This window comes from Fusarium pseudograminearum, chromosome 2, assembly GCF_000303195.2.
Source record: "Fusarium pseudograminearum CS3096 chromosome 2, whole genome shotgun sequence".
In the NCBI taxonomy this organism is placed as follows: domain Eukaryota; kingdom Fungi; phylum Ascomycota; class Sordariomycetes; order Hypocreales; family Nectriaceae; genus Fusarium; species Fusarium pseudograminearum.
In genome coordinates this window covers 761,624-787,556 of record NC_031952.1, presented here as the reverse complement: position 1 = coordinate 787,556, position 25,933 = coordinate 761,624, and the positions used below count along the sequence as shown (strand labels likewise).

The following is a 25,933-nucleotide window of genomic DNA, read 5'->3' as shown; positions in this document are numbered from 1 at the left end:
TCAAGTTACTTGTCGTATTTTTCGACCGACCAATTAAATCTATCAACATATTATCATCATGTATAAGCGTTGATATCAAGTAACGCGTTACTGAGTTACCAGCATGGTGTACCCTGTTTGCTTTGTCTCCTTAGCCTAGAGCCTGATCCGATACATTATACAACTTATATGCATCGAGCACAACCCCTCAGTTGCTACCTATCAACATCTCCATTTGTCTCACTAATTCAGCCACAGCGTAACATGGAAGGCCTCATGGCTAACAGTTATTAGTTCATGATTGGATTTGATGTTTTGCAATGCCTCGCAAGGGTGGCTATCGACGTGTCTCATTTTTAGCATTGAACGATGGCATGGATTGACATTCACATGTGCCATTGATTGTGGCGATGTTGCAGTTATATGTAAGTGATCGTTCATACCATGACTTGGGAAATAGCCCTTGAGTAGAGATAATTCCCGCTCGTCGAATATCTGTCCAACTTTGAGATGAATAGTTCACTACTCTGGGTGGTGTTTTTGGGCCTCTCGGCCACACAGGGCGCGGGGCTCTCTGAGTCGCAACGCGCAACACAAGCCGGGAAAATTGATCACCCACCAGAGACAACAGATATTCCTGATCTGAGGCGCCGAGAGACCAGCCAGACTGCCACATCTTATCTATTAACAATTGCCCCACATAACACTTGCGGGTATCTTTCAGGACAACCCGGAATCGACATCACCTGCGAAAGCCAACTTACATGTATGTGGGTTACGTCGCGCGCGATTATCTGCGGTGAAGAAGGCGATGCAAATAACTGGAAGCGCTATAACCGATGTCATGACAGTAGCTACGCTTTGGATCCGAGTAGATGTGCTAATACTTGTGTGAAGAACAAATTCAACCTTCTCTGGTACGTGAAGCAATAGACCATCACGCGTTTTGGCGACTGATGAACTCCTTTATTAGTACGAATGCCACGGCTCCCTATTGTATAACATATGCTTTCCCGTCTGGGGTTAGCTACTTCGAATGTTCAGAATCTTCGACAGAGCTTTTGACTGCTTCTTTTACCTTCAGTGGTCAGATCAACGCAAGACTCAAAACCAGCACCATTTACATTGGTGCGAGTGATTCTCAAGACACGGCAATCACTGAAACCCCAACAGTCTCTTCCACAGCACCATACTCATCGTCTCCTACCTCTACTTCATCATCATCTTCCCCGCCATCATCATCCAACCAGATCAATCTTGGAGCCATCATTGGTGGAGCGGTTGGAGGATTTGTGGCTATTTCCCTTGTGGCCCTGGCAATCTTTTGGACTATCAGAAAGTCAAGGAACGACAAACGTCGTCAGTCGATGCAAGTTGATCCATTGGCTCATAGTGGTGGAAAGAAGGAGGCACAAATCGACTGGAGAAGCTCAACAGCGACGGCACTAAGCTGGCCAACTTCCGCCTCACCACAAACTGGAACAGGCCAACCGACATCACCAAGTGCACTCAGCGAAACATCACAGGGTATAATGTCGCCTATGAGGCCACAAATGACTCACGAGATGAGCGGAGAATCTGTTCACTCGCCACCACATGAGTTGGCGGACTCTAGAATCTATGAGATGGGAAGTGGTTCTGCTGATCGTTGAATCAAGCTTCTTTGTCTTCGAGATTACATGGCCTTGTAATAGAAACAATACGTCTTTATGATTATCTATAGCTTATTCAATATAATAGAAGTTTGTATAAGTACAACTTGTCCGATGACAAGCCGTCTTTAGGCCCCGCAGATACTTAGCCATAACCTCTCCAGGTTTCTTCTTGAAGACAGTTGTCATCTTTCTCCCAGAGACCAGAACATCTTGACTAGCATATGATGAGACAACAAGGCTTCAAAGTGCAGAATATGTTGCACAAGAGATAATTATTTTTAACAACTGAAAATCAGGCTCGGTGCTTACGCAGGTTCTTTTGCATGGTGGTTGCTCAGCTCTATGCGAGGTTTTACTTGGCAACGCCCTGGCTATTCTGACCCTACATCATAATCACGTCTACGACATAACACTAGCTGGCGCGTCTGTTCCAGGCTGGACAGCATGATACACAGCCTGATTAGCAGTTGAAAGATGAGTGACAATTGAGAAACAGTCAGTGATGAGGGTTCTCACACTGCATACTGCAGCTGTTGACTTTTTAGTCTTATCAGTGCTTAAATGGATCAAGTATCGTTTAGTAGACTATGGGATCGGCATCTAAATGATTGAGTAAGCTTCCAGGTAAATGAGAGGAAACGAAGTCCGTGATTCAACCGCGTGACCGTACACGTGATATCCCTCACATTCAACATCATCGACGGGGAGACGAAACGGTATGGAGAGGGACAGAATGGATATAAAATGAGGTAAATAAGGTTCAACTACCACAAATTCTGACAAAGACTATATTAAACTAGAATTGCCGCAGCAAGCGGAATCCCGTACAATACAACCATATTCACCATAGCATCATGATGTGCCTCATTCGGACGAATCTGCACCGGCCCAGGGGTGCTTGTTGGAGTAGACATTGGTGGATTGCCAATACCTGGAACACCAGTCGCAGTTCCAATCCCAGTTTCCGGCTGCAAGTTGGACAATGAAGGCATATTCGTAGATTCCTCATCTGCGCCACCTCCAGCAGTAGCACTGGGGGCTTTTGTTTCTTGAGGTACACGGATAGACTCTGTACCGGGCACCCTTGGTACTGTAGTTTCCTGATTACCCGGGACAGAAACTTGCCCAGTGTCCTCTGATGGTACAGCTGGTTCTTCTGGCTGGGCGGTTGACTGTTCTGGTTCGATGGTCGGCTCCTCAGGTTGCATAGTTGGCTCTTCAGGCTGGACAGTCGGTTCTTCGGGTTTAACAGTCGGTTCATCTGCAGGTACTGGAGACTCTTCCCTTGTACCAGGAAGAACCTCTGTTCGTGAGACTACCACTGGGACGTTTGGCCTTCTTGTTTCTGTCGAAGATCCAACAAAAGACAGTCCACGCACTGTCACAGCAACAGGGTTGCTCCCAGCCCTCTGAAGTACCTCAATCATGGGATTCTTTACGAATCTCGTCTTTTCGCTCTTGATCTCCCGGAACCTGCCATCGGTCGTCTTGACTTGCTTGTCATAAATCTTCTTCTCGTTCATGATCAACTGCAGACGGGTGCCTGTCGCTCTTTCAAAGAGGAACCTCTTGCGGCGATTGTTAGGATCAAGTTCCTCGACCTTGACTGAAACCCTGATGTTGACGAGACTATCTTCAACGATATCCAGAGGTTCCTTGACTTCGAGTGTGAACTTTGCCTCGCTGTTAGGAGGGGCTTGCAGTACGCTAAATCACTGTTAGCTTATGTTGGATAGTTTTGAATAAAGAAACTCACATTGCTTCTTTTCCTGCAATCGTTGTGAATGTTGCGCCTGGGCCTAGTGAAGCTTCGGTCAGGTCCAACCTAACTACTTCACCGGATGGTTCCGATGGAGGAACAGTAACTGTTGTGAAACCTGAAGGGGAGGATTGCGTTTGGTCAGGGATGCCACTAGGTTCATTCGAATCACCAGATGGCGCCTGGGTGTTGACAGGACCAGCCGACCCTTGTTCGGTTTCTGATGCTGAGGATCCCTCTACATCGCTTGGTGGAGCCGGAACATCCGACTGACTTGGCTCAATGTCCTGTGTAGGCTGTACAGCTTCAGATGCATCGGTAGGCTCCCCTTGGTCAGTTGGCTGAGCAGATTCACTTGCCGGAGCGGACTGAGTGGGAGCTTCTACCGATTCAGTTTGAACGGGTGATTCGGTAGGCTCTGGTGGCTGAATTGAAGCAGCAGGCTCAATAGACTCAGATGACTCTGTGGGTTGATCTACAGCTTCAGTCTGTTCGCTAGGCTCGGCGACAGGCCCTGTTGGTGCACTTTCTTGGGCGTCTCCAGTCTCCGATGGTTGAACGGATTCAGTTGCGGATACAATTGGTTCGTCAGATTGGCCAAGTTCTGTATCGGTAGTCACCTCAGTAGGCTCGGCCGTTGGAAATCCATCAGTTTCAGATTCCGATGACTGGGTGGGTTCAGAAGAAGGCTCGGCCAAAGACTCAGTTGGCTGGACAGAATCGGTTCCCGATTCGGTTGCATTGTTAGGTTGTTCCAGCTGGCTAGGAGTCGCCAAATCATCTGGAGCGGTAGGCTCAGTCATTTCCGTCGGTAAACTAGATTCTGCAGTTTCTATAGAATCGGTTGGTTCAGTTGGCGGTGTAGGCTGAATAGGCTCTGGCAAAGTAGGGGACTCTAATGTTTCTGTTGACTCTGTCTGCTCGGTCTGCTCAGTTGGTTCAGTTGGTACGGATGGTACAGGAATCTCGGTTGGCTCAGTCAATGTTGTTTCTTGAGTCGGTTCAGTAGGGACGGTTGGCTGGGTTGGTGTCGCAGGCTCTGATGGTGCAGTCGGGACGGTGGGAACAGTTGGCTCTACCGGAGCATCTTGCTGAGTCGGTGCAGTTACGCTGACGTTTGGTGCTGGGATCTGCTGGCTAACAACATCTCCACCTTCTGTCGCAGACTCGTCGACTGTTTGACCCCAAACCCCTCTAAGAAGAAGGCCAATAATAAGACTGTTTAGAACATGCATTTTACTGTATTGCCACTTTTGTTTGGACGACAATATGAATCAGAACGAGGTTATCTATAGACTATATGGTCACAGATTTTGAGTGTTCTCTTCCGCCGCATCTATTTATATGGCATCATCGTTTGTGTTGTGCTTTTCCGTTGTGAGACGGCTGTTTACTATTTTAACCTTGGGGCTTGCAGATGCATGAGCCTCAATGCAAGCCTAGTACGAAACTTGATATGCAGTCATATTAGTCATCCCTGATTTGATGGACATCGGGCTCCGAAGTCTAAGAGGCTTGAATGTGTTTTGCCAAGGATTCTCGACTTGGAATCGCCCAAGCCGCTTCATTACTATTGGCACACTGGTTGTCGTCATCCTTTATCCAGTTTATCAGATGGTTGTGAGGAAGTCCTACGAATTTACAGCTGTTGGATGTCTTCATGACGCCGTGAGCCGCTAAAGTCGTTAGCTTCACTCACTCTGCCTGGAGCCCATCGAGTCGTGATAAGTCAGTCCTAGGCTTCCATTTCGAGCTCCATGTTTGAACGGGTGATAAATATATCAATCACGGAGGATGAGGCGGTGACAACCAATGCTTAGACTGTCAGCAGCAGCATGCACACCATTGACATCGACCCTCCGCGATGGAAAGGCCTGGCTACTCAAGAAATAGACGACAAAACCTGAGATTCAGCTGTTACTGTTCCACTGCAGGTGTCTGAATTCGTCAATAAAACACCAAGCCAACAAGTTAACCTTAACTATTAGAGTATAGTCTAATAATGCTGTGTCATATCAATCATCACCGGAGACACTCAACTAGTGGCGCATCGCCAGTACTCCGACACCATGCATATGCAGTGCACAGTTTATCTTCGTAAGTTTGAGTGAAGACTGGAATGATTGCGACGCCATCGCCACTCATATGCAGCATCGTGTCCACCACAGCTCACAACTTTCAGCCCCTCCATTTGTTTTCGGTAACCCAGTCACTGCGGCCTCAGGACTCGCAGCTTTTCCGATGTGATTGGTCACGATGGTTTACCATGCCTAATATTGGTGTGTATCAGAATGTCTTACTCTAGACATTGGTCGTTGTCGTCTAAAGATACACATATGCCGCTGCTGTTAGGCTGATTTTCTGTTGTCACCTAAAAGAACCACAATACCAGAATCGGTGAGACACAATTCCCGAGGGCATGAACTTTTGTCGATGCTTTTACATTTGACCTAGAGATGAATAACTTACAACACGTTGTGATATTTCTCGGCCTCTGGGGCATCCAGGGTTCCTTTGGACGAATTCTTCCTGACCCAACGCAAGCATCACAAGCCTGGGAACTCGACCGGCCACCGTCGGACCCCATTCATACTACTGAGATCAGAGACCTGGTCAAACGTGAAGACACCAGCTCGTCTATTGATCCGATTATCGTTACAATAGCACCAGACGAAACATGCGGGTTTCTATCAGGCAGACCAGCGCTTCCCATCACTTGCGAAAACCAACGACCATGTATGTGGGCTACTTCGCTAGGAATAGTTTGTGGTGATATCGACAATGACAAAAGCTGGGATGTTCATGTTCGTTGTCTTGACAGAGAGATGGCATTGAACCCGAGTCTTTGTAACGATACTTGCATAGACAACCCGCTGTACCTTCTCTGGTGAGTAAAGGACATATCCTCACAGCGACATATAACTGACATTATTCCGTAGTACGAATGAATCTGCTCCTTACTGCGGGACGTATGAATTTCCACAAGGAATCGAGGATTACAGATGTTCATCAACCCCCGCGACTCGAGTTTCGACTGCTTCATTTACGTATATCGGCCAAGAAAACGCAAACTTCGTTACAACAACATTGAACGTCGCTGAATCCGTTTCTCAGTCCTCATCGACCGAAAGTGAAAGTACAGCATCCAACTCTTCCACAATACCTTCGTCTACTTCTCCTCCCTCCGATACGTCGCCGTCGAAGTCGCCGCCTTCGAGCAAGAGCAATCTTGGGGCAATAATCGGTGGCGCAGTTGGAGGTTTTGCAGCACTGTCTCTTGTACTGTTTGGAATCGCCTGGTTTTTGCGACAGTCACGAAAAAAGAATCGTCAATCGATACAGGTCAATCCGATGGAACAAGATCCATTGTCTGATCCAAACATTGGAAAGCCGGACCCAAGATCCCCAGTACCAAGCGATTGGAGAGGCTCGACAGTGACGGCGCTGAGCTCGCCATATTCTGCCTCGCCACAAGTTTGGATGAATCACCCTATGTCACCAAGTGCACAGAGTGACATGTCTCAAGCGATGTCGCCAACCTTGGGGGAGCATTTGGCTTACGAGATGAGTGGAGAATCTGCCCAACCTCCGCATGAAATGGGTGACACTCGGGTGTACGAGATGGCTGGCGATAACGATCATCGTATGGTATAGTGTGTTACACTGCGCAAATATGATCTATTAATCGAATGAACGAGTCCGTATCGGCACACTGTACGCTCTCATCTGAACTTGGATGGCGCTGTTGATAGAACGAGACAATAAAGCTTGACTCTGCGGCGCCTTGATCAAATTGGGATTCGAGGCCCAGTAGCTGAAACATAGTTTCGGGGATCGACACTTACGTGAGCTCATCTGCATGGTGGTGGCTTGGCTAGATTTTAGGCGCGTCAGCAATGTCACAGATCGATCTGGACCCGACATCATATCGCCGTACAGAGACGGAACTCTAGTTGACGAAGGTATTTTCAGCCAGTCAGGATTGCAGTGAAGCAAGCATAACGAGTAGTGCCTACTGGGCCGACGGAAAACGGAATAGGCAGTTTGAGACGTTGTGGATGAAGGGTTTCTCATCACTCTCCATTGTTCACATCTCCGTATCGATTTGGCAAAATTGGATGAAGTCGGATTAATGATAGCCCGTATATTGCCCTACCCGAGAGTCGGTCATGGTCATCATTTCCGCCTTTAAATTGTTAGATAGCTCTACTCTATCTACAATACTGAATCTTCATGGTATTAAGTAACAGTCTGGGACTGTGCTCCAAGTAACACAAAGTCATTCACTAATCCCGTCTATTATATCCCCATTAGCAAAACTTCTCAACACACTTGCACAAGTAAGTCCAATGAAAGAGACCAAACATGTGCTTCGATGAGAATTCAGTTACTTAAAGTTAGTAATGCATACAAAGCCCATTTCACACATGTCACGTTATATACTCTCTGGGCATCTACCAACCGACACGAATAGCACATAACCAACCGTTTACAACGAGAAGAATGCTAACCGAGGTTATCTATAGAACATATGGTCACACATTTTTGACGTGACATGGGAACAAGGATAATCGCTCGGCAAAGACCACATGGTAGTCATCGCTTTGACATTGACCAGTCAAGCCTCCACTCGAGCCTTGGTATACTGTCAATCTTTCTGCCGCTGTTGTCTGGGCAGGTTTCAGGCGCGGAGTCGTTGTCAAGAGAGTCTAGAATGAAATATAGTGAATAAGAACTCAATTGTATTCAATTTAGGTGATATAGCTAACCAAGAGGCAATATTACAAACTAAATTCGTGCACAATAAAAGAACTACCTAAATCTTGGACTCATTGTCTTGGTACATATAACCAGTCAGGTTTCGGTCGTTTAGACGGTGGCTCTTTTCGCTGCGGGGGACTGGTAGGTGGTAGTGGCGGGCTAGACTTTGGTATAGGGGGCACAGTAGAGTTATGTTCCGGCGAAGAGTTAGACCCAGGTTGCCGAGGGAAGTGATCTGGAGCGGGTAAGCCTGATATAGGCGTTGGGTGACCACCAGTGACAGGCGATGGATGTTCAGGACAGGAATCTGGCATGTGTTGCTCGTTACTGTTTGAACTTGAACCTGGGCTTTCTAGTTCCAAGGAACTTCGGCTGGTAGTACTAGATGCTGTAGACGATGAACCAAGGTCTCCAATGTTTTTATCGTTACAATGTTTGCTTGAATCGTTTGGCCTGTTTTCTTTGTGAGACCTGGCGATGCCAAAGATACCTGAAATGGATTCGAGGTATTTTGTGACGAACTTAGAATGCTTGTCTCCAACGTGATCTGATACGTGCTTTGACAGTTCGACAGCTGCATCCAATAGTTTCTGACACGTCTCACCCCAGTCTTTAGCCTCTTTCTCTGTGTTGTCGACTTCCTGTTTGAGTTTTTCCCACTCAGCAAGACTCTTACGATCCGCGCTTTTGGTCTTCGTTTTAACTTGTACCTGAAGATCATGAACTGACGATTCGATCTGTTTCTGAAGGCCTCTCATTAAAATCATCGTCTTGAGATTATTTCCTTGGGTGGGTTGTCTGGTGTATTGGTCCAGGCTTTCGATACTCTGTTTGATTGTGTCGTTGGCTTCTCCAATTACTGTCTTTGCATTCCCATCTCTTCGCTGTGACTGGCTGATCTTCCTGTATACCTCCTCAACTGTCCCCTTGACGAGATTTTCCAGCTCTTCTGATGTCAGCTCCATTGGTGAGTTTTTCAGAGACTCTAGCGCAAGCCATTTCAGTAGTTCCTTAGCACACACCGCGGCTGTCAACGCTGCGTAGTTGTGCCAAGCATCATTCTTGTGTCCATCGGAGTAATCGGATATCCCTCGGACTGAAATGCACCTAGTTGTCTGCATCACAGCCGCGGCCTCCATTTCGAAGCAAATAATTTCTTGCTTATTGGCCAGTCTATCCCGCTCCTTCGCGCTCTTCATCACTACATCGGACGATCCGATAGTACCGATGTGTATTTGAAGAAGTTGTCCTGGAGTACGCTGTTGACGATCGACAAGGTTGCCGCGATCCTCTAGCTGATGTTGAAGGCAGACGCACCCTTGATCGTTATGGAAGTAATCTCCCATCAATAAACGGTCTTCGGTTGGACGTGGGTACTTCTCCCTCAGATCACTCTTATGACGAAAGAAGTCATCCATCGTTGTTTCTAGTGAGGACCCAAGGAATACTTGGTGTTGTAGTTCTGTGATGGCACCCAGAAGCTCGGCTGGCGGAGTCTCTCTGTTCGAAGTTTGTTTGAACTTCTTAAAGTCCAATATCTTGCCTTTCCTGTATGGGGAGACTGATGTGCCAATGACAACATCACCTAGGCGGATATCATACTTTGTAGATGGAGCCCCCCCGCCTATTCCGACGAGGAGAATGAAGCGGATGCAGGGAAATGTGCTCTTCATGCCTGTAGCAATTTGGCATGCCGTGATCTGACCATTCGTTCCGCTTTGAGGACAGTTGATGACTACATGATGGTCTCCAATTGTCCCCAGTTGGTATGTGTTTCGGTCATTGTTGCCTGGGACGATGTTTGCTTTCTGACTGGTGCCGTACGATTTGTCCAAAACCTTCATGGCTGCAAAGTATTCCACCCCCAGGATGCAGATCCAGCCAATTAGGAATTCGGATTGTTTTGGTACTTCCATGATTGGTATGGATACAAGAAAAAACAACGGATGATGAAAGAATTGTAATAGGAATAAGGGGGATTTCAATTAGTTGGATATCTGTGACTACCTACAGGAAAATGGGGTGTTTATTCGTTATATATAACCCTAGCTTTCATTTTCTATTTCTGTCAAACTCACAATATTCTGCCTTGCTTGGGGGCAGAAAAGAGACTGAAGTACTGAATCAGGCTGCGCAGAGAACGCAAAGTGAATTCTCTCTCATGAGTGCAGTTGCTTGACTAGTTGGGTACCTGCTGTCGAGGACGTGCTTACAGGGTGCACACCTAGAGCTGCAGATCACATGTAGCCGTGTATTCAATTGGTTCAATTTCGGAATTGTAAGACATTGGGTTATGAAATTGGAAATAATTGGCGCTGGATAAGTTAGGTTGAGTTTTGAAACGAGGCTCGGCTGTGTAACTCGCATCAATGCACTTGATCAGACTGAGGCAAACGCCCGCGGTTAGCAATTTAACCTTTTCCAATAGAGACTTTACCTATTCAATTAAGCGCTTTAGTCTGATGTTCGAACGAGTAAGATCCAAGAATGCGGCAAGCGATGATCAGAGATTGTTTCAGCACTCAGCTCAATTACGCGTCTATAATTGAGCCTGACGCGTTTTTACCTCTGGTGGCAGCGTAAGCCACCACTACATAGCAGCCAAGCAATAGTCGCACCATAATAGAAAATACTTTCCTTCAACGACGTTAATTGCTGACTCTCTAGGGTGGTATTCGCAACCCATCTAACAATTTACATCACGAGGCTCTCTGGGGCTGAATCTCGAACCTCGCTATTTTCTCTTGGCGCCACTAATTTAGACTTAGCTGGCCATAGCTGAATAATGTCTGCTTCGGCTCACTTCCAACCGAAAGGCAGTGGACAACCCTCACAAGTATGAGCCTGAGTGAGCTACAGTGTGCAACACAGATGGGGTTCAAAAATAGACGCACGTTATACTTAACGGCCCGTACCGCATCCAGCGTCACCTGGCCTGATGATGACAAGGTGCTAAAATTAGTAATCAATTGTCTGTAGATATCCTACCCTGGAGCATTTCAATAAATCTGATGGTGATAACCGAGAACCCGCTGTTGAGTATCATTCGCCCTGGTCAATAGGGCTATGGGCGAGGATAGCTTCAATTCGCTTGGCACAGATATAGCACCGACCCCGATTGTCAATGTAGGTAGAGAAATAAATGCTGTTTCCATCTCATGCGCCACTGAATGCATGATACGTTTGCGCTTCGTATTTTCAAAATGGAGTATAAAGTGAACGGGTCAATATGGGCTGACATGGATAGATATCTATTAAACAGTATGACGAACAAAACGCTGATCGTTTTATGTGACGTAGATCCAGCTTAGCAATCATTGTACTAATCACATAATGTAAAACAAATAATAAGTAAGACTACAAGATACTACTAGTAGTTTCCTGTAGATAAGAATTCAACTGCATCCTCTTGTCATTTAGCAACTACCAGAACAACACAGTAATTAATAACCCCCAAGTCTACCTGCCCCTCTAGTATACGACGACATGGCAAAGGAAGTCAGTCTTGCACTCGCATGTGTTGTCCATACAGCTCAGTCCGCTGACGTCGAGAAGGGAATCGCACTCCTCATTGGTGTGGCACTGGACAGTAAGAGCCGAAGAGGTCGTCGCTTCAGGTGCAGCGCTGGTGGCCTGAGTAGTGACAACTTCAGCGGTAGTGGTAGCCTCGGCAGTGGTGGTAGCCTCGAGAGTGGTAGTATCGACAGCAGTGGTCTCGATAGCAGTGGTCTCATCGGCGGCAGTGGTGGTCTCCTCAGCAGCAGAGGTAGTCTCAGCAGTCAAGGTAAGGAAGGTGGTAAGATCGGTAGTGAAATCGAGGGCAGTGGTGGTGAGAACGGTAGAGGTTGCGAGTGAGGCCTCAGCAGTGGTGGTGGCAGCAGTTCCAGATGTCTGAGAGCTGATGCGGCAAGGACCGGCGCTGACACCGACGGACAGGGCGATAGCGCCAGCGATGAAGTTGGTGAAGATCATTGTAAAAGAATGTGATGATAACAGAGTTATCTTGGTTGATTAAACGAGTGACTGGTGCAAAAGATGACCTGAAGGATGATGAGAGCCACAAACATGTGGTTGCGAGAACGAGAGGTATTATAGTAGGCGCTGTGGTTCTGCCTGAGCTTCGTGTAATTACGGCCCCTGTCAAGCTCGGTTTAGTGGTGAGTGCTAAGCGCGTAGCTTTTTTTCCAATACAGGACTTATCATGCACGTAAAATTATCCTACACATTCGGACTGAAGAACTAAATAAACTATTGATTCTAGACCAAGCTTAGCGGCTTAGCCCCATTCAGCTAAAGATCGCCACCAGATTCCGTTGTCCCTATTTTTGTCGAAGTACCACAAATGAATAACTGTATCGAATCAGCCTGAAAAGTTTCAAGATTGTGGCGTTCTACTCACCTGAAAATCCCTGCCAACGCTGTTAGCAGACCAACAACGGACATGTCGGTTGCAACTCGACCCGAAATTGCCCAGCTGAGAACCACTATCGTGCATGTTTTGGTGTGGCCCACTACTGTGCTAGCGATGGGGCCAGTTTCTGCGATGATGAAGAATTGAGAGATATTAATCAACATTGCCAAGATACCAGACTAAAGATATTAGTTTCTGCATATTGGGGTGGGTTATTGACTTACAAATGGAATGAGTATCCAGTGGCTGATACTAACGTCTTTGATGACCGGGAATTCATCAACCCAGGGAATAAAGTAGAGAAGAAGAAAGGCCGACAGAGGAGCCTGGTTGAGTAGTAACTGCATGCTTGATATAGCAAGTTTCTTCCGGAAAGCCGCAATCCAGACTGTATAAAGCGACGAGAAGAAAACACCCACCAACGCAAAGACAATTCCGATTTGCGAGGTAGTCTTGACATTGGCATCATCTGATGGTCTTGAATCATAATAAGATACCATGGCAACACCAAGACATGCAACGACAAGTGTTGAAGATGCCATACCAGACACAGTAACTCTGTAAAGAGTATAATCGAGAATCGCCACACATGGGGTTACCAACACGCGGGCAACTTGATAAAATGTGATAGTTGAGAATGCAAGAGAAAGATTGGGGAAAATGATATTCAGCGTCATGACGACGCCCAGTGGAAGCATTTGTGTAAGAGACACATTCTTCGGTATAAAAAAGGCAAACCGTTCTCTTGAAATAACCCAGAGAACAAGCCAAGTCGTTGTAAAATGGAATGCTGCGAAACTCAGCTGGATGAACTTGAGGTTATCATCATCGAAAATGGCTTTATTGGTGAAGACCTATTAAACAGTTAAAATCCTGCGACAATTTAAAGCAAAGGAAAGTTTACTCACAATGAGAACGGTAGCAACAATATTAACAAATATCCAAAAAGACGCTTTCTTTAGGTCTTGTGACTCAACCACCTCATCTTTTTCTTCGTGATCTGACAAGAACGAAGCACTTTCTTCATCGCTAGACGATGATCTTTGATGATCATGAGCCATTTCTTGAAGCTTGTAGCTGGTGGGATCATTTGCTGAGGATGCATTGGACAGCATTTTGGCTGCTAAAAAGAGTTGCGCTTGACTGGGTTTGAATATGTCTTTACATTAAAGAGAAAAGAGTGGAAGATTTGACGATAGCAAGGATTCCAAGTTAGGCACTAATGGGTTTCCCCTGACGCTACTGCAGGTTCAGGGGGTTAGTCACTGAGGCTAGTTTTCTTTGCTCTACCAACATCTCTGTACAGGTACTGCTAATGCTCAGTATTTCTGTTGTGATCTATCATACAATCTATTTTGAACTCGCTCTGAATAACCTCAAATACAATTCCATTCACTACTTAATTGACCCCCGTAGCCTTCATACGCTCAAAACACAATCTATACGCCTCATGCACCTCTGGTATAGTAAACCCATACTCTCTAGCTTTAGCCTCAAGTTTGCTCGTGTCAAGCATACAATTACTTCTTCCAGCTTTTATAACATGCGACTGCTCCTCGATTGAAAAGTTGCGCCATGTTAAACTCGACCGAATTATATCTCGGAAAAGTGTCAATACTTCATTGTGAGAAATAGCTCCTGGATTGGTGAAATTGAATACTCCAGTGTCTTTATGTTCTGCTAGTGAGATGGATACAGGGAGGAGGTCGTGAAGAATGGTGTTGCTGTTTGGTATGTTGACGACATGGTCGTAGTTTAAAATCTTGGTGACAAAGTTTCTTGGATGCAGATCGTCGCTAACGGGCATGCGCAAACGGAGAATGAGCACGTTTTCGTAGCAAGATAAGATCTAAAACATTTCAGTTAGATCCTAGCCGTCTTCTATCTCAAATTAGAGTGCTTAACGTACCGGCTCAACATGGCCTTTTGTCATGGAATAAAAACTCCCCACAAAATTCGGTGCATCCTGCTCTGTAAACCCAGCACCACCAACAGGATGCTTCTCATCATACTGATAAATACAGCCCGTTGCAAAGACCGTACAATGAATGCCAAGTAGGTCGCACTGATCGGCTAGAGTCAGCGTGCCGATAACGTTGGATCGGACCGTCTGTGCCTTGTTGTCTTCGCACCAGTCAACATTGGGTCGACCTGTACAGCCGGCAGCGTTTAGGACGTGTGTTGGTTGGATCCTTCTGAGTTCTTCTGCCACAGCAGAGATGTTTTCCATACGAACACTGGTCGTGTGTACATCTTTGCCTTGGTTTTCAAGAAGAGCTTTGAGGTGGCCGGCTACCCAGCCTGTTTCGCCCCAGATAAGAAAACGATTCGGCATGGTTGTGTTTGTGTGGATGGGCAATTGCTTTGGGAAAATGGGACGAAAGCAAGTCGCTCATAAACAGTGGGAAGATGCATCTCGGTCTAGCGAGATTTAGCGTTGAGTTGCCCACAGAAACCCCTAAATGGTCGACATCCATGTTCTGTGGCGTCGCCAGTCACTACTAGTCCAAAAAATATTTGATTGCTTTTATGTCTATCGTAGCTTTCCAGTCCCTGCCAGATCAATCTCGGGACACCACTCCCGGATCTTGGGAATAGCCTTCTTATCTCTCCTCAGCTGTCTATGCACTCTATGATACCCGATCGGGTTCCCTGGTAGCTTAAAGTGCCAGGGTAATTGTTTAGAAAAGGTCAACGCCTCTTTGACGGATGGGAGATGAGCTCCTCTCTCGCGCATCAGCACACTCATCCAGTAATCCTCGCCATGGCCTTCATACTCTGCATCTTTTGTATTCGTATCTGTCCACCAGTCTCTGCTCTTAATGATATCAAGCATCATAGGTCTATTGCGAAGAGATAAACCACCGTTGAAGACTTGTCGTGTGTCGTTGAGAGGTGCGCCGATAAAATCCCATTCAAGATATTCATCAACTGCTTTCCGTGCATTTGCGCAAAGCATTGCATCGGCTTGAAAGACAAGAACATGTTTGGCTGGTGCAAGTTGTTCCCACAGCCAAGGATCCGAAAAGTAAGAGTTGACGCCTTTTCTTGAGGTGAGGTTGAACTCGGATGATATAATTCGCGTCTCAATGGATCCATCTGCTATTGCTTGACGCCATGCTGCAGACGTGGATGGTGCATCTGGTGAGAAATGTTTGTCAAATGTTGCTTGGGAAGTAAAGAACACAATAGGCCATGAAGGGCCAAGAACGGCGCGATAATGAAGAATGAGGGGAATCAAGCGTGGTGTGAAAAGAGTGTCGGTGATAGTGGCGACCTTGTCCTTGATGAGGATCCCGGAAGTTGTGGAAGAAGTCAATTGTGACTTGACTGTATTGAACAAAGACTCGCGATAATTCAAGGCGAGGATCCACGTCAGCGCCAGCGATACAGCCGCGTAAAGTACGCGCCGAGTGAACAGAGCTTGTATCATCGCAGCATTTGGTGATGTCTTTTGAAGTCTTTTTTCGCAAAGCTTTGGAGTTGACTTGATTATTTTGTGAGGTTTTTAGGGGCAAGCCACAAGTGCAATCCCTACACGCCACTTTTTCTTAGCTCAGGGGTGAACAGCATGGTAAATTTCTCCTATCTCCACCTGTAGTTTGGGGCGGACAAGGCAAAGCACACAAAAGCAACCTCAAGCAATATTTCATAACACTAGCCAGCTGAGGAATGGCTCAGGGGAAGATGGAGTTGATTGAGCTAGTCCCATATGCTTACCAGATGGTTTTTGAAGCCAAGGATTGAGATCTCTACTTGTCCAGTTTTTAGCAACCTTTTTCACTTCCATATGAGAGAGGCACACATCGCTTTCACTTATAATGGAACTCGTGTCCAAGATATTTAGACGGCGCACAACACTTGTCGTGGCCGTTTTCATAATCTGCCTCACATGGCTGTGGGCTAGCAATTCACATCAACAATTCATCGTGAGTCTCATTTATTTCAACACACATCAAATATCCAATAAATTAACAATTCTCAGACCAACTCTTCTCCATCATCATCACATAATGGAGCGCCAAAAACATCTCGTCTCCACTACCTCATACCCTCGAGTATAGTGAACGATGCTGTCTGTGCCGGCATCGTCTCAGCCCTAGTCAACCAGTATCCAATTCCCACATTAATCGGCTACAAGGGCAAGAATGAGTTTGACTCAGCAGACCACCTCGCCAAGCTCCGTGTTATGAACCGTTACTTTGACAATCTCGATGCACAAGATGATGATCTCGTTATTATTGTGGATAGCTTCGACGTGCTAGCACAATTACCTGCAGAGGTCATGATTGAGCGTTACTTTGACATGTCGAAAAAGTCTGAACAACGGCTTGCTGATCAACGAGGCCTTACCGTCGATCAGTTACATGAGCTTGGCATTCGTCAGACCATTCTATATGGCGCTGGGAAAATGTGCTTCGTCGCGTCACCAAATGAGCCTATGTGTCCATTGATGCCACCATCAAACTCTCCTCGCTACAAGTTCGGTGTCAGGACCGGAAACGACGACACACGGTTCCTAGACTCACGGTATCTCAACTCGGGTACCATCATGGGCCCTGTGGGCGATATAAGAAAGTTTGTCAAAGCTATTCTCGATCTCGTCAAGGCGGATGACGAAAAGGTTGACCCCAACGACGAAGACAGGGTGAGGATTCACCACATGGACCAATGGTTCACGGCGCAACTTTACGTGCGCCAAGAATATCATCGTGCTCTTGATATGAATGACGGAGAGTATCCCGCTGATTTGAGCAACCTTACTTCACTACCGAGACCAAGAGATGGGCCTGAAGACAATACCGAGTTTCATGTCTTTGTTGACTTTGATTCGGCATTTACACAAACTCAGTGTCGGAATGAACTTGAGATCCAGTTTCTCAAATACAAAAATCATGATCTCACCGCATCTATCGACCGAGACTTCCTACAGCAAGATACTGCGTTTCGACCATACACCATTCAGATGCCCGCAAGTCTCTACCAAGCTTTTGGCAGAATATGGGAGAGGTTATCTGCCGTCCCAGAATTGCAAATAGCATTACCACAGAGGCAGTGGATTCAGCGAACGTACCTGGCGACCAACATCGCTTCGGAAAGTATCTACGCATTCTACCACAATACATGCGATAAGCGATTCTTTCTCGAACGTTACAAGCACTTTTGGTTCTATCCATATATAACCACACTGCTTGAACAGGCCAAGGCCCATATACAACAAGGGAAGCCTATTCATCCAGGGCTTATAAATGGACGCAGCTGGGTGGCTGCTCAGGCTTATCCAGTGGATGATTCCTCTCGAGTGGGAAAGGATAGCCTGGGAGGGGTGTATACCGACTTGGAAGAAGAACTATTTATTGATCTAAGTCAACTGTGTAGAGAGAACACCACTACTATCCTCAACATAAAGTAGATTAGTAAAATGTATCAAATAAACTCGAGCGTTGTTTTTCATTGTTGAAGAATGTTTTTATTTGGGGTTTTACGTGCATATTGATTGGTTCCTTTTGGGGTTCTATCTGCAGACTTCTTTAATGGGTAGCAGAATAATTAGCCTCCCAAGCCTTAGGGTATAAAAGGTAAGTAGTCTAAGAAGCCTTGTCTAAATAGCAATAAGTTTGCCTACTGATTTCGTCTCTTATGTCCTTAGCAGCTAACTTTTCCAGTACCCTAATGCGAGGGTAGCTACCGGGTAAGTTCAAGGACGGGTTATTCTTAGTCCGGTGTCTCCTTCAGCGAATAAATTACAATCACCTGATCGGCAGAAAATATTAGTCAGCTGCTTTGTCGCAAGGCAGCGCCTTTCGTCTCTGTAACGGCTTAACCAAATCAACAACCATCTGTCTCAATCACATCAATATTTCAAGACCCTTGGATACGGTCAACTCGACGCAATCGTCTACTTATTATTTTACTTTTGGGGTTTATATGCCGAAGCCCTAGTCTTCTCAATATACATCGCCTACAATGACGCCCGCCTCTCCTCTTCATCGGCACCAATCATCTCTGGAAGGTATCATTAACTTTTCATCACGAGAGCCCTTATCCGATTCACATCGCGCCTCCGCAATCCGCCGGTTTTATCAAGTTATTGCGCATTTCCACGATACCAAACCAACTCAATACGATAGAATAAAGCTTGTTCGCTACACTTACGAATATTCTTCCAATCAAATATCGCAGGACAATGTCTTGACTGCGTTTTTTGAGTTTTTGAGACTGCCAATATCATCTGACGATAATGTCGACTTTGGGGATGCAGATGAATTGAAGACCCGGTTGTATGAATTCGCCGACTATCTGATAGATAACTTCTTCCTCCCACGTATGTATAAACAAAATCTACTGTTGAATTGGCTATACTTTGTTTCGGAGCATAACCTTTGTTTTTCACTAAGAAGGTGACTAGCTAACCCATTCACTTATACCTGTAGTCAAGGCATCCACCAAAAAGACACCACAACCAACGCCAGCATCTCATTCAGCCATCATGAAAACACAACGCCAGGACCATGTATTCTCTGGGACGCCAGAGCGCCTAGCTAGCCTCCGAGGTACCTGTCTCCTTCGAGATCGATATCGATGTGTCATTTCACGCAAGTTCGACGCGGCTGAAGCCGAAAGGCGCTTCCAGAAATATGGTGAAAATAATGCTATGGATCAAGACGGAGTTCCCTTGGCCGATCCTGGACAAGAATTCGACTATCTGGAGGTCGCACACATTCTCCCACACTCTCTGACTAGTCTCGATTCTTCTGGAGCGCTGGTAAGATTCCTTATCGCCACAATATTATATGCTCCTACTCACTATATCATAGAGCTCTACGAAAGCAGCGGCACTGGCTGTACTTAATATGTTTGACGCTGGTGTTGCCTACTTGATCGAAGGAGTCGATATTGACCGACCGACTAACGCTCTCACGCTGGCTGTTAGTCATCACATATCTTTCGGCGATTTTCGGGTCTACTTTGAGCCCGTTGGAGAGACGCATACATATCGGATAGGCACATTTCGGCGGGTTGGTTTTGCAAAGAATTTCCCTGTCACTCGAACCCTCTTCCTCACCGAGGACCGGAGTATCGATCCGCCGTCTGCTCGGCTGCTTGCTGTTCATCGTGCTATTGCGCATATTTTGCACCTTTCCGCCGCCGGCGACTATATTGATCACGTGCTGAGAGATGTTGATGAAGTCGGAATCCGAGCAGATGGGTCGACTGATCTATCACGATTGTTGAAACTCAGACTCGGAGAGGCCTCAGGCCATCACAAAAATTGGCCACTGGAAGCATAAGAGACGAAATCTTTAGGTCATTTAGGCTATGTTGTGAATAATCTTAGTTTAATTATTTTGAAAGTCTAAATCCTAGATAGATGCTGATGTTTCTGCTACCACCAGCCGCGGCTTGCCATTTACCATTTTCAACTGATACATTTAGGTTATTTAAGCTTAACGATAGAAAAATAAAATGAGGGCCCGCGGTGAATACATTTAGTCTCGTGGAGATGCCACCGGCACATGCAATGAACTTGCTCTGCTGCTTAGGGCGTCGGACGTCTCATCAAGGTCCATTAAGTCGGGATCCTCATCATTGTTCATTAAGCTGATATCGTTATCAGGGTTTATTTAAGTCATTTTATAACCAATAGGCCTCCATATTCTGCCGAATAAATGAAATAAGTTTAGGTTGTTTGCCTGCATTTGATCTAAACTCGACGTTATTATATCTGGCATCACAGCTCGAATGGCTCGTAGGACTGAATTAATAAGGGCCATAGGCTCAATTGACGTCAAAGCAGAATTCAGTGCTCTTTCCAGGATATCCTCTTGAGTATTTTATTATGCTCCTCGTATTAGGTGTATTGAAAGATATATCTTTCCATGCACTCTGCTTGTCGAAAAACTCAATTTGAACAAATCCAGAAACTGTGGTTGGAATACTCAGTAAAAGGAAAACTAATAGTCCTCAAAATAGAATTCTTAGAGACATCGTCGTCCAAAATTCTCAGCGATGTTAGTATCATTTTTTATTCTATCAATTACTTTCAAGTCTTGGTTGCATGGAATGATTCTGTGCATCAACCTCTCTAGCGGTGGGAGCAAGAGTCTGAGTCAATGACATCACCATCCTAACAATTTGGAGTGTGAGCTCAGCCCCAGGGTCTCAGAAAAATGGGATGCGGAAGCAAGGAAAGACAGAATTAATAGGTCAGCTATCACCTTACCACCAGACATTCAGGCTCTTTATTTCTGTAAACCATAACTTGGTGCTCACTGTTCTGTCACTCACCTGTACGACGTAGCATCACCCTAAAAGCTAAGCTTTTCCTCGTAACGTAACAGACAAGGATAAACGTGGGGAGCGGGCACAGCCGAGACCCTTGACCCCTGAACAAAATCATGCCGATGTCCCGAATTAAACGACATGTGGCGTCACTAGACAAGGGCACGGAATTCAAGTCTATCCAAATATAGCCATAGCTTCAGACGCTTCGGGTATCGCCTTTCGATAATTCACAAACGATGGAATGATCCATAACTTATACGAGCAAATTTTCCCGTTGGAACAACTGTCAGCCGCTCACTTTTAGGTTGAAGGCAGGGATGTAGCTCCAAAAATAACTGACGCGGCTAGTGGTGATACGAGATGTCACTAGGCTGTTTGTGGACAAATCATGCAACTTGACCACAATGAGCTTGCCACGTGAATGAATAGGCTAACAATATGGTGCTTTTGCCTTAGCTGGCTGGAATAGGCCCTTCCAGATCTGGTTTGTTAGTTGAAAAATGGGCTGTGTATTGAAGCTCGTATACTATCTTACGGTCAGATATTCGACCCGGACATGCCGTAGGAAAACTATATAAGAGACAACAATCATCACCAATTTATTCTCATCATCACTCACAACTCAGTCACTCGCTTCTACATCTACAACAACCTTTCACTCCACTCCCAAGTCAGTACATCACACAACACTTCCACACCCAACATACTAATTCCTTCTAGAACAACCACTCAACCGCAACCATGCAGTTCTCCCTCGCCTTCCTCGCCGCTGTCCTCTCAGCCACCAGCGTCTCCGCTGCTCCCACCGAGCAAGCCGTCAACATGATGGCCGCCGCTCCCCAGTGGACCATCGAGACCATGCAGCGCAGCTGTGCCAAGGACGACAGCTCCTGCACCTGGAACTTCAAGATCAACACCCACAAGGGTGCCGCCACCGCCTGCAAGTTCGTCGTCAAGGGCAGCAAGGCCTCTCAGCGCAACGGCGGCCCCGTCAAGTGCGGCGACTACACCGTCACCTCTGGCTGGAGTGGCCAGTTCGGCCCCGGAAACGGATTCACCACTTTCTCTGTTGTTTCCTCTAAGCGACAGATTGTCTGGCCTGCTTATACCGATAAGCAGGTCCAGGGAGGAAAGGTTGTTAAGCCTGACCAGTCTTATGCCCCTGCCAACCTTCCCAACTAAGCTCAGGGCTTGGTCGATGATGAGTGTCAGCTGGACACCTGTACTTAGAGCGTCTGCATCAAGACGCGGTAATGCATAATGTGCGACAATACATAATGAGATTCTGTTCAATATTATACAAGTTCACCAACCTATACATCCCTTGCATTTGTGAAGTAACATATTAATACTGCACATGGACAATGACTGAGGTATTTTTTATATCACACTACCTAATTCAGCAGCTCAAGGCACAGTCTCCAAAGCGCAAGTTCAATGCTCAAATTATCGTAAATACAGAAGTCTCCAATCTCTCTAACCAAGGGACTACACCATGGCTCTTCTGCCACATGTCTAGCACATCATCAAACTGATACAAGACTTCCCCTGGGTGTTCCCGTATGTTGGTTCCATAAGCCACCGTCTGCGATTCGAATGACAATACTTGCTGCAGCCGATCCGCTACTTCGGCTCCATTCTCGGTACCAGCCACGTTCGCTAGGCCCGAGAATCGGTGGTCATGGATACACAGAACAATGTCCCGTAGCCTTTGGCGGTGCATCTCATCAGCGACTGCATCTTCGATCTGTCATTCCTCGACGGCAGCGTTCATATCATCTGGTAAACCTTTACTCTCGGTTAATGCGTGGGGAGATACCGGTCGTACTCCTGTCTCGTCGTCGTCGTCGTTGAGTCTGGTTACACTCTGAGGCCGAGACGGCAAAGAACATTCTTCCCATTCGCTATCATCCTCCTCATCCTCCTCTAACGATGAGTATCCACTTGTATCTGGTATTCCGTTCTCTTTGAACAGACTTATGACGTCCCAACGGACATATCTGAGGTATTGTGAAAGTAAGTTCCATATATCCTCTGAAACGTCGTCTCCCGTACAAATATCCCCCGAATCCATTCGTGACACGCCGGTTTCCGGAACCTTTACCGAAGGTGCAACCCGATAACGAAGTTTAAAGCTGTACAAATCGCCGATGTTATCCATTGTACCAATCCTCTTGTACGTGTGGTACTGATAAGGCCCGTTGTGAATCACCGAGTCGTGCTCTAGTAAGACACAGGAAAGTTGTCGCCCGCAGTTTCCCGTTTCCTGTAACGTTGTGAATAGGGCGTAGCAATCTAGGCCACAAGAGGGCAGTTTCTGACAGTGGTCCATCGTCAAGCGGAATGTTAGGTCACCTGTGAGATTCCTGTGTTGACCGATGTGGCGGATACGATCATTACCATCTTCATCCTCCTCAACCATACTCAAAGTGATGTCATCTTCTTCAGGACCGCTATAGTCAAAGCGTAGCCTACGCAAGAAGCCATTCACGGAAACAGACGACCCGGGGGCATGTTTGCCGAAGCCATTATCAGGGTGTGACTCGTAAGCCCTGGAGACGGATTGTATCTCGACGACAGCTCGCCTATGCCTATTCGAATGTAGTTGAGCTAATTGCACCGGACATCCAGCACTCATCTAAGACCACGAAGGCGCCAGGTAGCCGTCATGCTCTGGCTTCACACCAGGTATCCACCATGTGAGCGACTCGGCCAGATTAGATCACCAGTGCCCGCAGACGTATTCCTCGCCGTTGAAAAGACTGTGGAACTCATCAGCCAAGCCCCAGAGTATATACGATAAGTCCGAGACATATGAAACAGATTTGTTTGCAAAGTCTTGACAAATAGAGTTCCACAGCATATGTAGCCTTTCCCGCCGTTCCCTCATGCTCAAATTAGTATTTGAGGCATTTACAATCTGAATTTGGGATTTCGTCTCTCCGTTGAAGACTTTGTCACTGGGAGAACCTCGTGACATCGTCTCACTAGCGAAGCCAGATTTGCCGAGGGCACAGCACTCCCAGACCATTTCCTTTGGGGCACAATGCAGAATTCGTCTTGATAATTGTTTCTCACGGTGAACCCAGGCTCGCGTGCGTGAAGGTGCAAAGTTCATCCATTTGAATGTGTCGTCCGTTGTTACTATCCACTCATCCCCGAGATCTTGGGTAGCAAATTGGAGCGGAGTGATATCGGTCAATTTTCGTTGCACAAAGCATCCTGACTGACTGTCCTCTCCAGAATGAGCTGAAATGTTGACTCTAGCTTTTGAGTAAATTTGATCCATCATTTTCGTCTTAATTTTCCAGTCTGATTTGGAGTCCTGGATGACGCACATAGAATCGATCCATATCCACTTCAAACCTAACCAAGACGCGATTTTGAAGGCATCTTGGAAAGTCTTCGGAAGTCGATCCCAGGTAAACCCCTCGGTTTGCCAAGTTTCGAGATTGTTCGTCAAAAGCAAAGGGTTTTGTTCAGCTGCATGAGGACCCCGGCAGTAACTCAAAGTCGCATACTCGACGCCTTTAAATTTCTTATCTTCCTTATCGTGACAGAATAGACGCACTACATTATTCTCTAGAGCGTGTTGGACATCCAGAAGACGGGTGGGAATGTAGTCTTGGTCGCCCTTGTTGCATATATCGTGTTGTCCATCAGAGTTCTGAATGCACCGTGCTAGCCACGATATAGCCAGCTCCTTGGTGTAATCACTATCATTAGTGCCATCAGTACGACTTTCATTCAAACCAGGATCCGTGCACTCGCCGTGGTTCGTGTTGCTGTCGAAGTATTGACCAAAGTCCTTCTTCGACCACAGCCCAAGCTGCAAGATCTGTTGATAGATATGTATTGGTGAATTTGGGACCGGTGACTTGAACAACACCATCCACATCTTCGTCTCTTTGTCTTCGTCTCTGGGCGTGCTCCAGCAGCACACAATACTGTAGTCTGAGTATACATCTGGCCCCAGTCCTGGGTTCAGCTCCGTAATTCTATTCCTGAGTTGACTGCAAATGAAGCATTGTCCTTCTGTAGGCGTGAAAACAGTTGAGAGAGAATTGGAATGCAGCACGTTGTTCTTCATTCGCTTTGGATCAACCTGAGACTTGCAGAAATGGCTCAAGCAGGATTTGTATGCGGGGCAGAGCTGGTGAGCACTTCTCAACCGAATGCTCCTAGAGAGATCGCCCTCGGCGCTTTCTGGTATCAGTCTAGTCAGTACGCCGTCGTTGCGCATTACTATTTCTGGACTGTCCATCACGAATACTAGAGGTTCTCCCTGGCCCCGAATTTCACCTTTCGATTCATCAAAAGTTGAAGAGTCATTATGATTTTGTCTTGAAGACTCTCAAGCGTTGTTTCACGCATTTCGGTATGACTGGTTTCTGTCTTGTCGCCTAGATGTCTAATGGATTGACCAGGTATGGGGCAAGATATCTGAGGCATTTTGTTTGGCGATAATTAGTCTGTGCACGTGTTAATTCACGCTGAGGTTACTGTAGTGACAGAAGATATTGGCGTTAGCGGCCAGAATAGTAGTATGAGGTCGGGATAGTGAATTTCGTGATGGTTCATGACTGGAATTGATGGTAAGATATCAGAGGTAGTCATCCATGGTAATTCTGTTTGAGTCACGTTATCGTAGGCAGATCAACATGCCACATCGCTTGCTCCAAGTTGTGGTCGAGGAACTTGGTGTGTCACTATTGTAATGCTTTACAGTTTGTAATTAATGAGCCTATGATTTGAAGCCCGTATCTAAGCCTTAGATTGGCCAAAGTCAATAACTAACCTTCCCAGCAAGAATAAATGTATGGCTAATACAGTAACAACTGAATTCTGGCGGTGTTTAAGATTCGTAGATGATACAGTGTTCTTTATTAAATGCTGACTTTGCTTTGAATATGTGCAAATGTAATAGCGACATTTGTCATTTTCACTGGCTGAGTAAAATGTAAAGAATAAGTCCGAAATATGTATGTTTTAGACGAACTGTAAAGTTAAACTCACAGACTTTGGGACTTATCCGCATTACTACACGAGCATAATGATCAAAGTTTTCAATGACCCCAAGTT

The 25,933-nt window shown here is 46.2% G+C and overlaps 11 protein-coding genes across 11 annotated transcripts, besides 1 other annotated feature; 5 read left to right on the top strand and 6 right to left on the bottom strand.

Moving 5' to 3' along the window:
* Positions 1-489: 489 nt before the first annotated feature.
* On the top strand, positions 490-1,631 carry FPSE_09564 (uncharacterized protein; the record flags this gene model as incomplete). The annotated part of the gene is made up of 2 exons (XM_009262681.1): positions 490-896; positions 953-1,631. 2 exons carry the CDS (start codon positions 490-492, stop codon positions 1,629-1,631), a joined length of 1,086 nt encoding a protein of 361 aa, XP_009260956.1.
* A 794-nt stretch (positions 1,632-2,425) lies between these two features.
* FPSE_09565 (uncharacterized protein) lies at positions 2,426-4,628 on the bottom strand (the record flags this gene model as incomplete). The annotated part of the gene is made up of 2 exons (XM_009262682.1): positions 2,426-3,341; positions 3,391-4,628. The coding sequence occupies 2 exons, from the start codon at positions 4,626-4,628 to the stop codon at positions 2,426-2,428; spliced, it is 2,154 nt and encodes a 717-aa protein (XP_009260957.1).
* An 834-nt stretch (positions 4,629-5,462) lies between these two features.
* FPSE_09566 (uncharacterized protein) lies at positions 5,463-7,047 on the top strand (the record flags this gene model as incomplete). Its single annotated transcript, XM_009262683.1, has 4 exons — positions 5,463-5,490; positions 5,848-6,129; positions 6,259-6,280; positions 6,333-7,047. 4 exons carry the CDS (start codon positions 5,463-5,465, stop codon positions 7,045-7,047), a joined length of 1,047 nt encoding a protein of 348 aa, XP_009260958.1.
* Positions 7,048-8,222: 1,175 nt separating this feature from the next.
* Positions 8,223-10,070, bottom strand: FPSE_09567 (uncharacterized protein; the record flags this gene model as incomplete). Its single annotated transcript, XM_009262684.1, has 1 exon — positions 8,223-10,070. One exon carries the CDS (start codon positions 10,068-10,070, stop codon positions 8,223-8,225), a length of 1,848 nt encoding a protein of 615 aa, XP_009260959.1.
* A 1,555-nt stretch (positions 10,071-11,625) lies between these two features.
* Positions 11,626-12,126, bottom strand: FPSE_09568 (uncharacterized protein; the record flags this gene model as incomplete). Its single annotated transcript, XM_009262685.1, has 1 exon — positions 11,626-12,126. One exon carries the CDS (start codon positions 12,124-12,126, stop codon positions 11,626-11,628), a length of 501 nt encoding a protein of 166 aa, XP_009260960.1.
* A 1,838-nt stretch (positions 12,127-13,964) lies between these two features.
* Positions 13,965-14,900, bottom strand: FPSE_09569 (uncharacterized protein; the record flags this gene model as incomplete). Its single annotated transcript, XM_009262686.1, has 2 exons — positions 13,965-14,414; positions 14,475-14,900. The coding sequence occupies 2 exons, from the start codon at positions 14,898-14,900 to the stop codon at positions 13,965-13,967; spliced, it is 876 nt and encodes a 291-aa protein (XP_009260961.1).
* A 198-nt stretch (positions 14,901-15,098) lies between these two features.
* FPSE_09570 (uncharacterized protein) lies at positions 15,099-15,998 on the bottom strand (the record flags this gene model as incomplete). The annotated part of the gene is made up of 1 exon (XM_009262687.1): positions 15,099-15,998. One exon carries the CDS (start codon positions 15,996-15,998, stop codon positions 15,099-15,101), a length of 900 nt encoding a protein of 299 aa, XP_009260962.1.
* Positions 15,999-16,386: 388 nt separating this feature from the next.
* Positions 16,387-17,978, top strand: FPSE_09571 (uncharacterized protein; the record flags this gene model as incomplete). Its single annotated transcript, XM_009262688.1, has 2 exons — positions 16,387-16,494; positions 16,551-17,978. The coding sequence occupies 2 exons, from the start codon at positions 16,387-16,389 to the stop codon at positions 17,976-17,978; spliced, it is 1,536 nt and encodes a 511-aa protein (XP_009260963.1).
* Positions 17,979-19,016: 1,038 nt separating this feature from the next.
* Positions 19,017-19,781: a mobile genetic element.
* FPSE_09572 (uncharacterized protein) lies at positions 19,056-19,857 on the top strand (the record flags this gene model as incomplete). Its single annotated transcript, XM_009262689.1, has 2 exons — positions 19,056-19,331; positions 19,384-19,857. The coding sequence occupies 2 exons, from the start codon at positions 19,056-19,058 to the stop codon at positions 19,855-19,857; spliced, it is 750 nt and encodes a 249-aa protein (XP_009260964.1).
* Positions 19,858-21,592: 1,735 nt separating this feature from the next.
* Positions 21,593-22,033, top strand: FPSE_09573 (uncharacterized protein; the record flags this gene model as incomplete). Its single annotated transcript, XM_009262690.1, has 1 exon — positions 21,593-22,033. One exon carries the CDS (start codon positions 21,593-21,595, stop codon positions 22,031-22,033), a length of 441 nt encoding a protein of 146 aa, XP_009260965.1.
* A 259-nt stretch (positions 22,034-22,292) lies between these two features.
* Positions 22,293-25,115, bottom strand: FPSE_09574 (uncharacterized protein; the record flags this gene model as incomplete). The annotated part of the gene is made up of 3 exons (XM_009262691.1): positions 22,293-22,598; positions 22,680-23,442; positions 23,578-25,115. The coding sequence occupies 3 exons, from the start codon at positions 25,113-25,115 to the stop codon at positions 22,293-22,295; spliced, it is 2,607 nt and encodes an 868-aa protein (XP_009260966.1).
* Positions 25,116-25,933: the final 818 nt, after the last annotated feature.